Source organism: Borostomias antarcticus (genome assembly GCF_949987555.1).
Source record: "Borostomias antarcticus genome assembly, chromosome: 2".
In the NCBI taxonomy this organism is placed as follows: domain Eukaryota; kingdom Metazoa; phylum Chordata; class Actinopteri; order Stomiiformes; family Stomiidae; genus Borostomias; species Borostomias antarcticus.
This window is the reverse complement of record NC_140235.1, coordinates 10223550-10237051: the sequence shown is the minus strand read 5'-3', so window position 1 is coordinate 10237051 and position 13502 is coordinate 10223550. Positions and strand designations below refer to the sequence as shown.

General features: G+C 51.6%; 1 protein-coding gene across 1 annotated transcript in view; it reads left to right on the top strand.

The window, feature by feature from the left end:
- The window catches only part of LOC311321252 (phosphofurin acidic cluster sorting protein 2), a gene marked incomplete at its 3' end in the record, with an annotated part of 61309 nt that extends 49055 nt beyond the window's left edge, over positions 1-12254 (top strand). The window contains exons 11-25 of the mRNA XM_084453197.1: positions 1166-1249; positions 3195-3325; positions 3755-3887; positions 4060-4164; positions 4283-4389; positions 6748-6902; positions 7013-7123; positions 8394-8496; positions 9093-9125; positions 10150-10192; positions 10311-10353; positions 10530-10668; positions 11120-11358; positions 11638-11751; positions 12139-12254. Of these exons, the coding sequence (XP_084309323.1) occupies positions 1166-1249; positions 3195-3325; positions 3755-3887; positions 4060-4164; positions 4283-4389; positions 6748-6902; positions 7013-7123; positions 8394-8496; positions 9093-9125; positions 10150-10192; positions 10311-10353; positions 10530-10668; positions 11120-11358; positions 11638-11751; positions 12139-12254 (1656 nt within the window). The remainder of the gene's footprint in view (positions 1-1165; positions 1250-3194; positions 3326-3754; positions 3888-4059; positions 4165-4282; positions 4390-6747; positions 6903-7012; positions 7124-8393; positions 8497-9092; positions 9126-10149; positions 10193-10310; positions 10354-10529; positions 10669-11119; positions 11359-11637; positions 11752-12138) is intronic.
- Positions 12255-13502: the final 1248 nt, after the last annotated feature.

Below are 13502 nucleotides of genomic sequence, written 5' to 3'. Positions count from 1 at the left end.
CGCTCGGGGTTCCAGGGATTTCCCCGGTGCATCCTGGGACCATGCCACCAAAGTGTGCATGCTCGGAGCGCGAGGGCTACGTGATCCCAGAACATCCCTCCTCCACCCAGCACAGAGCCCGGGGTGGGGGTGGGGAGGGGAGGGGGGGGGGGCATACCACCCGGCCCTCACCCTGCCAGTCCTGCGGTATTTATAGGGTTTGACACCAGATGCGCCCCCCCACTCCCCCACTCCCCCATCCACAGATGGCAGATACTGTAAGACGGAGCAATCCCAGAATTCCTGCTCTGATTTATGTGGTGCTGGAGAGGCGTGGAGAGGGGGAGGGGGTTGTTGGGTCTGATGGCCACTCCAAGAGAGAGAGAGAGAGAGAGGCAGAGCTGTTTTTAATATGTCTGTCAATCCTTGTCAGCCCCGAGCAGAACAGCCCGGAGCGTTGTTTACTGGACAGTAACAGCCTTTTTCCTTCACTCAGTAAACGGCCCTGGGTCTGGGTTCGGGTTCGGGTTCCTAGTGCCTCCCGGTCCAAGCTGGCAGAGTAGAAATCTTTTCATCCGAGATCGAAAGAAAAAAAAAAAGCAGAGGGAGGGAAAGTGACTGGAGCGCTGAAAATGTGCCGCGGTCCTGATAAGCTTTCCGGGAGTTCCAGTCTGTCAGATCTCATTTTCGGGGGGGGGGGGTTTCGCCACGCACACCTGTCAGGACTGGGGCTCCGGAGGGAGCATGCGACATCTGAGAGATAGAGAGAGAGAGAGAGGGACTTTGTCGGAGAGAGAGTGTGGAGGAGGAGGAGGAGGAGGCATGAAAGCTGAGCAGATATTTATATCCCCGTCTGCTCCGAGGGGAGGCTGCTGCCACTAGGCCTGGCCGTGCTCAACCAGGGCTGGGAAGCCACCAGAGATCGTCCCCCGGGGGGGGGGGGGGGGGGCTTAAAAGAGTGAAATGATATGTAATCACGTGCTAATAAAATGTGTGATGTGCGTCAGTGAGGAGAACGTTCAGTTGAAGCACCTACTGTACTGTATATACACCTCACTAGCTCCCCCTGCAGGAGAGGTGCAGTAATGTGTGTGTGTGTGTGTGTGTGTGTGTGTGTGTGTGTGTGTGTGTGTGTGTGTGTGTGTGTGTGTGTGTGTGTGTGTGTGTGTGTGTGTGGCCTTTACAGAGTGGAGATTTTCTGTCAGTGGAGAGGTGTAAAGCACCCGGAGCCAGATATCAGGATGACGGCATCACAGACACCACTGCTGGGGTTAGTTTTTCTTCTAGTAACCTCTCTCTCTCTCTAGTACCCTCTCTAGTTCTCTCTCTCTCTAGTACTCTCTCTCTCTCTCTCTCTCTCTCTAGTACCCTCTCTAGTTCTCTCGCTCTCTAGTACTCTCTCTCTCTCTCTCTCTCTCTCTAGTACCCTCTCTAGTTCTCTCTCTCTCTAGTACTCTCTCTCTCTCTCTCTCTCTCTCTCTCTCTCTCTCTCTCTCTAGTACCCTCTCTAGTCCTCTCTCTCTCTAGTCCTCTCTCACTCTCTAGTACTCTCTCTCTCGTACTCTCTCTCTCTAGTCCTCTCTCTCTCTAGTCCTCTCTCTCTCTCGTACTCTCTCTCTCTAGTACTCTCTCTCTCTAGTCCTCTCTCTCTCTCGTACTCTCTCTCTCTAGTAATCTCTCTCTCTCTAGTACTCTCACTCTCTAGTCCTCTCTCTCTCGTACTCTCTCTCTCTAGTACTCTCTCTCTCTAGTACTCTCTCTCTAGTCCTCTCTCTCTAGTACTCTCTCTCTCTCGTACTCTCTCTCTCTAGTACTCTCTCTCTCGTACTCTCTCTCTCTCTAGTAATCTCTCTCTCTCTAGTCCTCTCTCTCTCTCTAGTACTCTCTCTCTCTAGTCCTCTCTCTCTCTAGTACTCTCTCGCTCTAGTACTTTCTCTCTCTCTAGTACTCTCTCTCTCTAGTCCTCTCTCTCTCTCTAGTAATCTCTCTCTCTCTAGTACTCTCTCTCTCTAGTCCTCTCTCTCTCTAGTACTCACTCTCTCTCGTACTCTCTCTCTCTAGTACTTTCTCTCTCTCTAGTACTCTCTCTCTCTAGTCCTCTTTCTCTCTCTAGTCCTCTCTCTCTCTCGTACTCTCTCTCTCTAGTACTTTCTCTCTCTCTAGTCCTCTCTCTCTCTAGTCCTCTCTCTCTCTGGTACTTTCTCTCTCTCTAGAACTCTCTCTCTCTCTAGTCCTCTCTCTCTCTCTCTAGTCCTCTCTCTCTCTAGTACTCTCTCTCTCTCTAGTACTCTCTCTCTCTAGTACTCTCTCTCTCTCTCTAGTCCTCTCTCTCTCTTTAGTACTCTCCCTTTCTTTTTTCTTTTGCTCTTTCTCCCCTCATGAATCTGTCTCGCGTTCCTAACCTCCTTTCATGTCTTCTCTGCACTCCTCCCCTCCCTGATAGCCCCCCCCCCCCCCCCCCCCCATCTGTCAGGTCCCTTTTGTCTTCAAAGATCTAGAGGCAGAGTGAAATAGGGAGGGATGGAGGGAGACGGGGTGGGGGGGTGGGGGGGGGTACAGTGTCAGTGTCATCCGTCTTGGATGTCAGCCATTTTGGATGAGTGGAGCGTGAGATGCTATTTCCTCAGTTTTCCTGCTCCGTCTGATGCTGCTCCAACTCCGGCTCTCCTACAGACAGACAGACAGACAGGCAGGCAAGGAGACAGAGAGACAGACAGACAGTGAGACAGACAGGCAGACAGAGAGACAGTAAGACAAACAGACAGACAGGCAGGCAGGCAGACAGACAGTGTAAGTGGGCTGGGTTGGGTTCTGGCCGCCCAGTGCCAAGCGTGACCTTTCTCTCTGTCCTGGGGCTCTGCCGCCATGTTTCTCCCAGACTGAACGGCGGGCGGAGGAGAATAATGCCCACACACACCCGATACACACACACACACACACACACCCGAAACACACACACACACACCCGGTACACACACACACACACACACACACACACACGATACAGCTCTGCTGTGTTTCTCAAAGTCGCCATCTACCAAGACCATTCACCCCCCTCCCGAGCCCCCGCCCCTGACAACACCTCGCGGCTGGAGGGAGCAGTCAGGGACCAGAACATGACATCTGAGCTGGAAGAGAGGGGATGTGCAGTGTGTGTGTGTGTGTCATCTTTCCCTGACCGTGTTCAGTGTCATCTCTCCCTGACCGTCCAGCAGGAGCGGGAGGTGGATGACGGCGGTGCGGGCCCGGCCGAGGTGAGCGGTGTCTGGGACGCGGGCGCCGACCGCCTGGTCAGCTCCATGGGCAAACTCTGCAAGGCCGAGTCTCAGAACCACATGTCCCCCAGGTACGCTGCTCGCTGGCCTCGTCACACCCCCACATCTCCCCAGCTCACATTCAGTTTGGAACCCTAACCCCCCCCCCCATCTCTAACGATTATTCCCCAATTACGTTTTTGACCGGGCCAACAATTAAACAAGAGTTGGATAGTTAGGCTATGCTGTTTTCAGAGGGTTAGGGTTAGGGTTTGTGGCAAAAGATGTTTTTGCTTTTCTAGCAAAAGTTTTGTTACGCTGATTGGCTGAGGGAGTTAGTCTGTCAAAGCGAGTACTCCCGCCCACTGAAACCGTTGGAGGCCAGCTGCTCGCCGCGCGGCAGAACGGCCAGTTGATTTGAGTTAGAACCGCGGACCTTCCGTCTCAGGCGAGGGTCCGAGGTTCTCGTTGTCGGGTGGGTTAACGCTGGGGTTCTCCCGGTGTGCGCGTGTGTTCCCCAGTAAGGTGGAGAACCGTCTGAACCGGCGCCCTCGTAGCACCTCCATGAAGGACCGGCAGAACTCCAAGGCCCAGGGTGACAGAACCTGCAGCATCGACAGCGAGTGCTCCCCGGACTCACGGCTCACAGCGCAGGTACGGCGCCCCCCTCGGGCCCGGAGGGAAGCTTCCGGAAAAGGAGGCGTTGAAACCGAGCGGCCCGGTGCTCAGATCTCAGATGCTTTCTAAACGTTCCATGTAACTGTGACCGGCGGGACGCTGCTGTGTGGTACGCGCGCCCTCTGACTCTGCGTCCCGATTGGCTCAGGTTCCCAGGAAGTCGGTGTATGACCAGCTAAACCAGATCCTCATCTCTGACGAGCGCCTGCCGGAGAGCATCATCCTCATCAACACTGTGGAATGGCAAGGCCAGGTGTGTGTCTGCGTGTGTGTGTGTGTGTGTGGTCTGTCTGTCTATTCTTCATACACTGTATCTCTCTCTCTCTCTCTCTCTCTCTCACTCCCCTCTCCTCCCTGTCTTCTGTCTGAAGTACGTGGCCGAGGTCCTCCATGAAGAGGGACAGCCCATCGTGTCCACCTGCACTGCCGCTGATGTCCAGGCCGCCTTCAACACCATCGTCACACGCATCCAGAGATTGTGAGTCGCGCACACACACACACACACACACACACACACACACACACACACACACACACACACACCCTCTTTGCCCTCAGAACAGCACACTAGATGGGGCAGCCGTTTCTGCCCCTCATCTCTCAGTGCTCCTGACAGAAGTATTTAACATTAGTATCAGTTTATCTTGGCGCCTGGCCAGTTGGACGCTGGAGACGCTGCAGTTCTTCACATCTACAGGAGTACGCTCTCCCTCTCTCTCTTTCTCTCTCCCTCCCTCTCTCTCTCTGTCCCTCTCTCTCTCTCCCTCATGAACTTTCTCTCTCACTATTCACCCTTTTTCCCATAAAAGGCCAGCTGTTGTCCTCCTCATCCTCCTCTCTCCTCCTAATACTCAGCTTGTCGTGGGGAGGGAAGTGTGTCTCTCTGCTGTGGCGGCTCGTCTCAGACCGGCGGACCGAGCAAGGCCTTCCCTCCTCACACACCTGCTCCCCGATCAGCTGGGGCCATGACCTCCGGACACACACACACACAGCTACACACACACAGCTACACACACGCACACACACACAGCTACACACACACACAGCTACACACACACACAGCTACACACACACAGCTACACACACACACACACAGCTACACACACACACACACACAGCTACACACACACGGCTACACACACACACACACACACACACACACACAGCTACACACAACACGCTTTTTCTTTCTTTTCCCCCTCATTTAGCCAGGAGCCCATTGAGACCAAGGTCTCATTCACAACGGTGCCCTGGTTACACAATATAAAATCACATTCATACACATCCAAAAACATCAACAACATTAACCAAAACACACACATACCTGGACCCCATATTCCCAAATCATATCCCTAAAAATGTCCAAGGGGACTAATGCTGGGTCCACATTAGAGGATTTTCAAATCTTAACCGATTTTATAAACGTGGGAGACCACAGACATAACGAGAGATTTTACTGATTTTTAATATTTTAATCATAAGAGCACAACACTAGAGGAATCAGCCAAGACGCAGGACTGCACACTAAACGATTTCAGAGTGTCGATGGGTTTGGGATCTCATAGCTACCATCATATAGCTGGGTAGAAAATATAGTTTTTATACCGTTTATTTATACCGTTTTATTTGCTTATGGTGTATTGTGTAACCAGGGCACCACATCACATCACCACAGCTACAGAGTCAGGGAGTGAGAGAGAGGAAGAGAGAGTTGGGGTAGATAATCACGCTAGGATAAATATCAAACATGTTTAATATTTGTGATAAAAAATCGGGGAGACTCTGATCAGTCGGGAACGTTAAGATTAGGAGGGTAAACCCCTCACACCACCCGATTGTCGGGAAGGTGAATCGGAGCCAAAATCGGGCTTAAAAGCCTCTAGTCTGCACCTGGCATTAGATCGGGCTTAAAAGCCTCTAGTCTGCACCTGGCATTAGATCGGGCTTAAAAGCCTCTAGTCTGCACCTGGCATTAGATCGGGCTTAAAAGCCTCTAGTCTGCACCTGGCATTAGATCGGGCTTAAAAGCCTCTAGTCTGCACCTGGCATTAGATCGGGCTTAAAAGCCTCTAGTCTGCACCTGGCATTAGATCGGGCTTAAAAGCCTCTAGTCTGCACCTGGCATTAGATCGGGCTTAAAAGCCTCTAGTCTGCACCTGGCATTAGATCGGGCTTAAAAGCCTCTAGTCTGCACCTGGCATTAGATATCTAGTTTAAAAGACTCCATGCTCCAGGAGCACCATGGCAGGCAGATCATCTGCTCACACAACCTGTCTCCTCCTCCAGCTGGGGCCATGACCTCAGGACACACATACACACACACACACACACACACACACACACACACACACACACACACACACACACACACACACACACACACACACCTCTCTGGTGTTAACACGCTCTCTCACCCTAGCAGGTGGAGCTCAAATCTCCCCCATCCATCTCTCTCTGTCTCTTTTCCTCTCCCTCTCTCTCCCCTGTTCTTCACTCTCTCTCTCTCTCCCTCTCTCTCTCCCGTTCTTCACTCTCTCTTGGCCTCTCTCTCTCCCTCTCTCTCTCCCGTTCTTCACTCTCTCTGCCTCTCTCTCACTCTCTCTCTGTGCCTCTCTCCCGTTCTTCACTCTCTCTCTGCCTCTCTCTCACTCTCTCTCTCCTTTTCTTCACTCTCTCTCTGCCTCTCTCTCTCTCTCTCTCTCTCTCTCTCTCTCTCTCTGTGCCTCTCTCTCCCGTTCTTCACTCTCTCTCTCTGCCTCTCTCTCACTCTCTCTCTCTCTCTCCTTTTCTTCACTCTCTCTCTCTCCCCCTGACTCTGTCCTCTCCACCACTCTAGCTGTAACTGCAACGCCCAGACTCCGCCCACCATCAAGGTGGCGGTGGCCGGCGACCAGAGCTACCTCAGCACCGTCCTGAGGTTCTTCGTGGAGCAGCTGGCCAATAAGACGCCAGACTGGCTCAGTTACATCCGTTTCCTGGTCATCCCCATCGGTAAGGCCCGCCCAGGGAGCCGGCTCTTCCGGCTGCGTGAACATCGCTGGGTTTCCATTGTTTCAAGGCCGCCGCCGTGCGCTTTCATTCACGTGCGCTTTCCCTCACAGGTTCTCATCCTCTGGCGAAGTATGTGGCCTCGTTCGACGGCAGGTTCAACAGCATCTTCATGGACACGGCGTGGAGGGAGCTGTTCTGCCGGTCAGAGCGGCCCACCTCAGGTGTGTGTGCGCGCCTCCGCCGCTGTGTGTGTGTGTGTGTTTGCGTCCGCTGTTTTCACAGGTGCAGTGCTGCCCAGACAGAGACGCTGCTGGATCAGACGGCGGTGTTTAGATGTAGTCTGGCCTCCGTGGAGTCAAGCCCACAGAACGCGGGCAGAGGGGCGGAGCCAGCACATTAGCCTACCTTTCAAATCCAGCTGCATTTGAACTTTTATTGGGAGCGTATTAGTCGTGACTAAATGAAAAACTCATTTAGGTAATACACTTTGCCGTTTGTGTAATAAAAACCTTTGTGAAGTGAGAGTCAACATGGAAGAGAGTCCAAGTAAATGGCACCTTGTGTGCCAGGTCTGCTACGGACGGCTCGTTAGAGTGCTGGACTCGTTAGCAAAGTGGACTTCTGCGGTCAGACCAATCGGAGGCCAAATCAGCCTGTCCACACAGCCCACTATCTGCGCGGGCCAATCAGCGTCCTGTTGAAAATCCGATGGGATTCTCATCGGTGTCCACAAATATCACAGCTTGTTCCCAGAAGTTCTGGTCACAGCGAGAGCTTCTGGGTACTCGGATTAGCTCTGATTAGACCGGCTCCGATAGCTAGAGGCCGAACAGCTTTAGCCGGCTCTGCTCTGGTCGACGGCGTGTCCGTCCGTGTCTGGACGGTCTGGACCTGTGTGACATAGGAAGCGCTCATCCAAACACACAGAATTCGATTGGAATTCTGCTGAGCATCGCGCCCCGACTCCTCTCTCCCAGGCACGTCTAGTGTTATGTGTTATGTTATGTTATTTTTATTTATAATGCGCCCCCCAACCAACTGTTACATCAGCCCGGGGCGCAGCCCAGGTACAAAGGGAGACAAACAAAAACAAAGGACTGCAAACGAACAGATTAACAAGAAACGCCAGGAATTGGAGTGTGGCTGGCTGCTGTCGGGCCTAGCGCCGCCATCATGCTTCCTAACAAACTAGTGGTTTGTCAGAGCCACTCGCGGTATCCTGGAATGGACTAAAGATGTGAATTCCAAGCCACTACCCACCTCTCACTGCTCAACACTGTGTTATGTTGATTGTGCTAGAAAGCCAATATGCCTTTGCGGTCGGAAATGGATTGGCAACATCAGCAGCAGCTTTGAGAGTCTCACGCCTGTGTGTCTCTCTCTCCCCCTCTCTCTCCCTCTCTCTCCCTCCCTCTCTCTCTCTCTCCCTCTCTCTCTCTCCCTCTCTCTCTCTCCCCCCCCCTCTCTCTCTCTCTCTCTCTCTGGTGTTAGATACCATTGACGTGGCAGGGCGTGTGGTTCAGTACCTGGCTGGTGCCAACGTGTCTCACCAGTTCCCCATCTCCGAGGCCATGCTCACCTACAAGCAGAAGAGGTAAAACTGTGTGTGTGCTCCTGCGTGTCTGTCACGTGTGTGTGTGTGCTCCTGCGTGTCTGTCACGTGTGTGAGTGCGTGCGCGTGTCTGTCTGTACGCGTCTGCTCGAGGCATGCTCGCTCGCGGGCGGGGGAACGCTCTCTAACCACGCGCGGCGGTGGCGCAGCCCTTCCTCTGCCCTCGCCCTCTGCATGTAGTCCAGTCCCAGACAAGAGTCCAGCACCAGCTGCAGCTCAACCTCTCTTTCAGGGGCGAAGTTAGTGGTGTAACTGGCCAGGCTGTTCTGGGCGCACCCCGGCGCCCCCTGTAGCTGCTGGTTCCTACTTAGAGCCAGCTACGGTGATTCTGTCTCTGAATTCTGCTCATGTGCTTTCTTCAGCCTGTTGTCGAGATATATGGGCCCTCTGTAGCGGTGCGTCCTCTTGGGGAGCTTTGTATGCGTTTGTTTGATTGATTGTGTGTTTGTTTGTTTGCTTCGAGGTTTGATTAGAGCACTGGCCCTTCTGTCAGAGACTTCCTGGTGGTCAGGAGTGATTCAACCAATAACCCTCTTGCATTCCTCTCTCCTCCCGTTTCCCCTTGGTTTGCATTCAAGGAAGAGAAGTTTGTATTTTGATTTTTACATCAGGTACCTTATTCAACGTTCATTTTGTTTTTCCCTCCCTACCTATTCTCTCTCCTCCTCCCTGGCCTGCCTGACCGATGTTCCTCCCTCTGTGTTGACCTGTGTCTGACTTCCCCCCCCCCCGTTGTCCTCACCCGACCCTCACCGTGACCTCGCCTGTCGTTTTGGTTTGGTGTGATTTTGACTTCTGCCTGTCCTGTGAAGACGATTTCTAACAACCCTTAACCAACATCCCAACCCTCTGTTTTCAAACCGTCCTCGGTGCACATTAATAAGGTGACTGTTTACTCAGTTGGTAACCTGTAGCCTGGCTCCAGCCCCTGAATCTCAACATTTTTGAAATGCGATTAAGGTTCTGGAAAGGCTCTTGTCCAGAGATATTTCTCGGTCGGAATTCCAACCAGGCCAATCAGCATCCTTTGAATGCGCTGACGGAATTAAACTGCACGGCGTGATTGGATTGGTTAGAGGACTCACCCTTCGGCAACGGCCATCTCGGAAAACGGCTGCAATGGGAGCCAGTTCAGTCTGTGTCAGGCTAGGTAGCCTGTGTTTTATTACTGAATAAAGGCAAATAGATGAGTTGTGGAGGGAGACCTGTGTTCTGGGGGCGCGCAGGTCTGCCACGCTGTTATGTAATGTGCAGTATTCAGGTGTTAATCCTCACAGTCCAGACACGGGCAGGAAGGCAGCTCAGTCCTGGCATGTAAAAAAAAGTCTGTCTGTTGAGTCCCTCAATCTGGTCAACACAGCTTTCAAACCACACACGCCCGCGCGCACACACTCTCCCCGACGCGATGTGGTTGTAAGGAGTGGTCGGGTCAACCTGTCATCCATCCATCGTGACGTCGTAACCCCAGAATGACCTCATTCCACCCAGCCAATCATCTGGCGTCATGTCAGACGGGGCGTGGTCCGTGTGCCGGCCGGGGCCTCCGCAGGCCCGCTGACTGTTTATGTGTGACCCTTCCACGCCTGCTCCTCTCTGGCCAGACTGACCCTCCTCCAACTCTCCATCTGTCCACAGCCCGGACGAGGACTCCTGTCAGAAATTTGTGCCGTTCATCGGGGTAAGAAGAGCGAAACCGCTGGAAGTGCTAACTGCCGGGATCAAACCATGACAGCCATATTGCTGCGCTCCGCCTGAAGGAGTGTGTTTAACGGTGTGTGTGTGTGTGCTCCCGCTAGGTGGTGAAGGTGGGGATTGTGGAACACGGTCTTTCCACCTCGGGTGAGTGTCTCTTCTCCGTCATAGGAATCACACTCACAATCTGTTTTATTGCCAGGTAGCTTTTTCACATACTAGGAATGTGTTCTAGTAGGTTCCGGCGGAGGCTACCGACACAGAAAAACCGACACTCTAGACCGGCACTCCGCCACCGGGTAAAGTGTGTCTCTGTGTTGCAGTGGACTCTGACGACGCCATGGGAGGCAACGCGGGCCTCCTGGCCTCCCCCACACCCCCGTCGGCCGGCCCGTACGGGAAGGAGATAGCGGGAACCCCCCCTCAGTCCCCCTCCGTCTCCACCGCCCTCTCTGGAGCTGGGTACACACACACACACACACACACACACCTCAGTCACAACAGAACATTAAGAAGTACACCCCTTGGTATGCATACACGCCTTTGTGCCCTATTGTATGTGAACGAAAAGCAGAGTCTGTCTCTTCAAGAGTAAGTGCGGGGATGACACTACGATTACTTGTTGTCGTCGTTTGAGCAGATGATGATCCCCTCTTTTTTGGCTACTACTGTACTGTATGCGCTGTTTTCCAGCCTATGCTGTCATTTCTCACTGCTGAAACAACCCAATCTCCTCCCACAGGGTTTATTAAAGTACATATCTAATCCCTCTCTCTCACTCCCTCTCTCTCCCTCTGTCTCTTCCTCTCTCCCTGTCCCTTTCTCTTTCTCTCTCTGTCTCTCTCCCTCTCTCCCTCTGTCCCTTTCTCTCTCTCTCTCTCTCTCTCTCTCTCTCTCTCTCTGTGCTCGGCAGCTCTCCGTGTTCGGGTGGTGGCGGCGGCGGCGGGGAGGTGATGGGTCTGCAGGTGGACTACTGGACGTGGCTGGGCCCCGAGAAGAAGCGCGAGGGGGAGAAGAGGGACGTGGGGCTGAAGAACACCCTGAAGAGCAACTTCCGCTCGCTGCAGGTCAGCCGGCTGCCGTGCGGGGGCGAGCTGGCGCCCCCACCCAGCATGGCCATGACCGTGGTCACCAAGGAGAAGAACAAGAAAGGTGACGCTCCATTCGCCCCTGAGACCGCTTGAACCCGCCCATCAGGGGGTGGGGCGGTGGGGGGATAGAAGCTAAAATTCATATCACAATATTTTCTGATGGACTGATTTGATTGATTGATTGATTGATTGATTGATTGATTGATTGATTGATTGATTGATTGATTGATTGATTGATTGATTGATTGATTGATTGATTGATTGATTGCCCACACGTATAATGATGTGGATTGAGTTGAGTCGACACAACAACATATTATCTGGTCTTTTTGTTTGACAGTGATTTTCCTCAGCAAGAAGCCCAAGGAGAAAGAGCTGGACTCTAAGAGCCAGGTGATCGATGGCATCAGCAGGCTGATCTGCACGGCCAAGCACCAGCACACCATGCTGAGAGGTACTCACCCACACAGAGGGGCTTTTAGTTTGTTTACATTTATTTATTTATTTATTTAAAAGGGCACATCAATCAACATTCCTGTTTCACCATCACAAATGTACCAGAATTAGCTAATGAGCTAATTTTCATCTATAACTATCCATCTTCAAATGAGCCCTGGCCAAGAAAGAAGCACCTTACAACAGTTACACACTCGTGCACACGCGCACACACTTCACAACAAATTAAATATAACATTGAGATACACCCTGCCTCCTACTGTATGTGATATACTTCTCCCATCTAGTGGTCACAGAAAGTACCACTGGCAGTTAAACTCATGATTAGTGGCGGTGGTTCTTTCCTTGACTGATGCCCCCCTACCCGGGCCTTCTTGCTCCACAGTGTCCATCGATGGGGTGGAGTGGAACGACGTCAAGTTTTTCCAGCTGGCCGCCCAGTGGCCCACGCACGTCAAGCACTTCCCCGTGGGGATCTTCGGCTACACTAAGCCCATATGACCGCGGCCATCATCCCAGCCCCAGAAGACGTGACTGTCTGTCCCCTGCACTCGTCTCCAAGAGAGGCCCCATGGACACCAGGAAGGAGAGCCACCAGGCTCCTGGGTTTCCTGTGGAAACCTTGCTGGCGCAGAGCCCCGTTCTCATCACACACGTTTGTTGTCGTCAAAGTCCACTGTCGTTGTTTTTTTTTTTAATCTTGTTGTTGGTTTTTTACACTACGATAAGAACAAGTACTATTTTGTAAGAATTTGTGCTGCCACCTCTGAAATAGTATTCTGAGGTTTTCGTTATATTTGCCACATTTCGATGATGGCGGCTGTGTTTGCACTTTGTTCTTTTTTTTTTATCTGTATTTTATTATTTCTGTGAAATCCTATGTTTATTGATGCTCTATAGAAATTGGAGGAGGGTGGGGTGAGGAGTTTGTAGGGATGTGTGTGTGTGTGTGTGTGCGTGTGCGTGTGCGCGCGTGTGTGTGTGTGTGTCTGTTTGCAAACTGAAAGGTGGAGTATTGCTGTGAATCTAAATGGATCCTCTTCAGTCTAAATGTTCTGGTTTCTTACTAGTCCCTGACTTTATTTTTTACAAAAATAATTACTCTTTTTCTTTTTTTTATAATAACTAAACCTGTTACAATAATCTGCCTTTTTGTTTTTAAGCGCAAAACAAAACCCAAACTCTGCCCAGGTAGTAAGTGAGCTAGCTATTAAGAATGTAGCTATAATATATACATACATACATGCATACACACATACATATTCTGACTGAATCAAACGCTTGAGTCCTGTTGGGAAGAGAGCTATATACGTATAGCTTAGAAATTGAACAACGGTGACTGAAAGAATTTGAAATACTTTAGTTCTAGTGTAAGTAGAGAATGCGGTAAGGTTTGGGATGTCCGTAATGTGAAAACCACTTAGAGGTAGAGTCATCATAGGATCATGTGTTTTGTTACTCTCTTACAGCTGAATGCCAAATGTAAGGTTCCCTTTAGTATAACTGTCTTGTCTTACTGTATGTCGAAGGCCCATCATTTCTCTAACCTCTTCATTCACCCCCCTTTCACAGTTCTCACTGTATTTTCATTTCAGTTGGTTGATATTTTGCATTTTCATTGTTATACATCTCCATTTCAGATGTTATGTGCCAAAGTTCATGTCTTAGTTATTATCAACCCCTGTCACTTTCAACCATCTGCTACCTTCTGTGTTTTTCCCCTGAGTGTGGCTTCATTGTACCACCTAC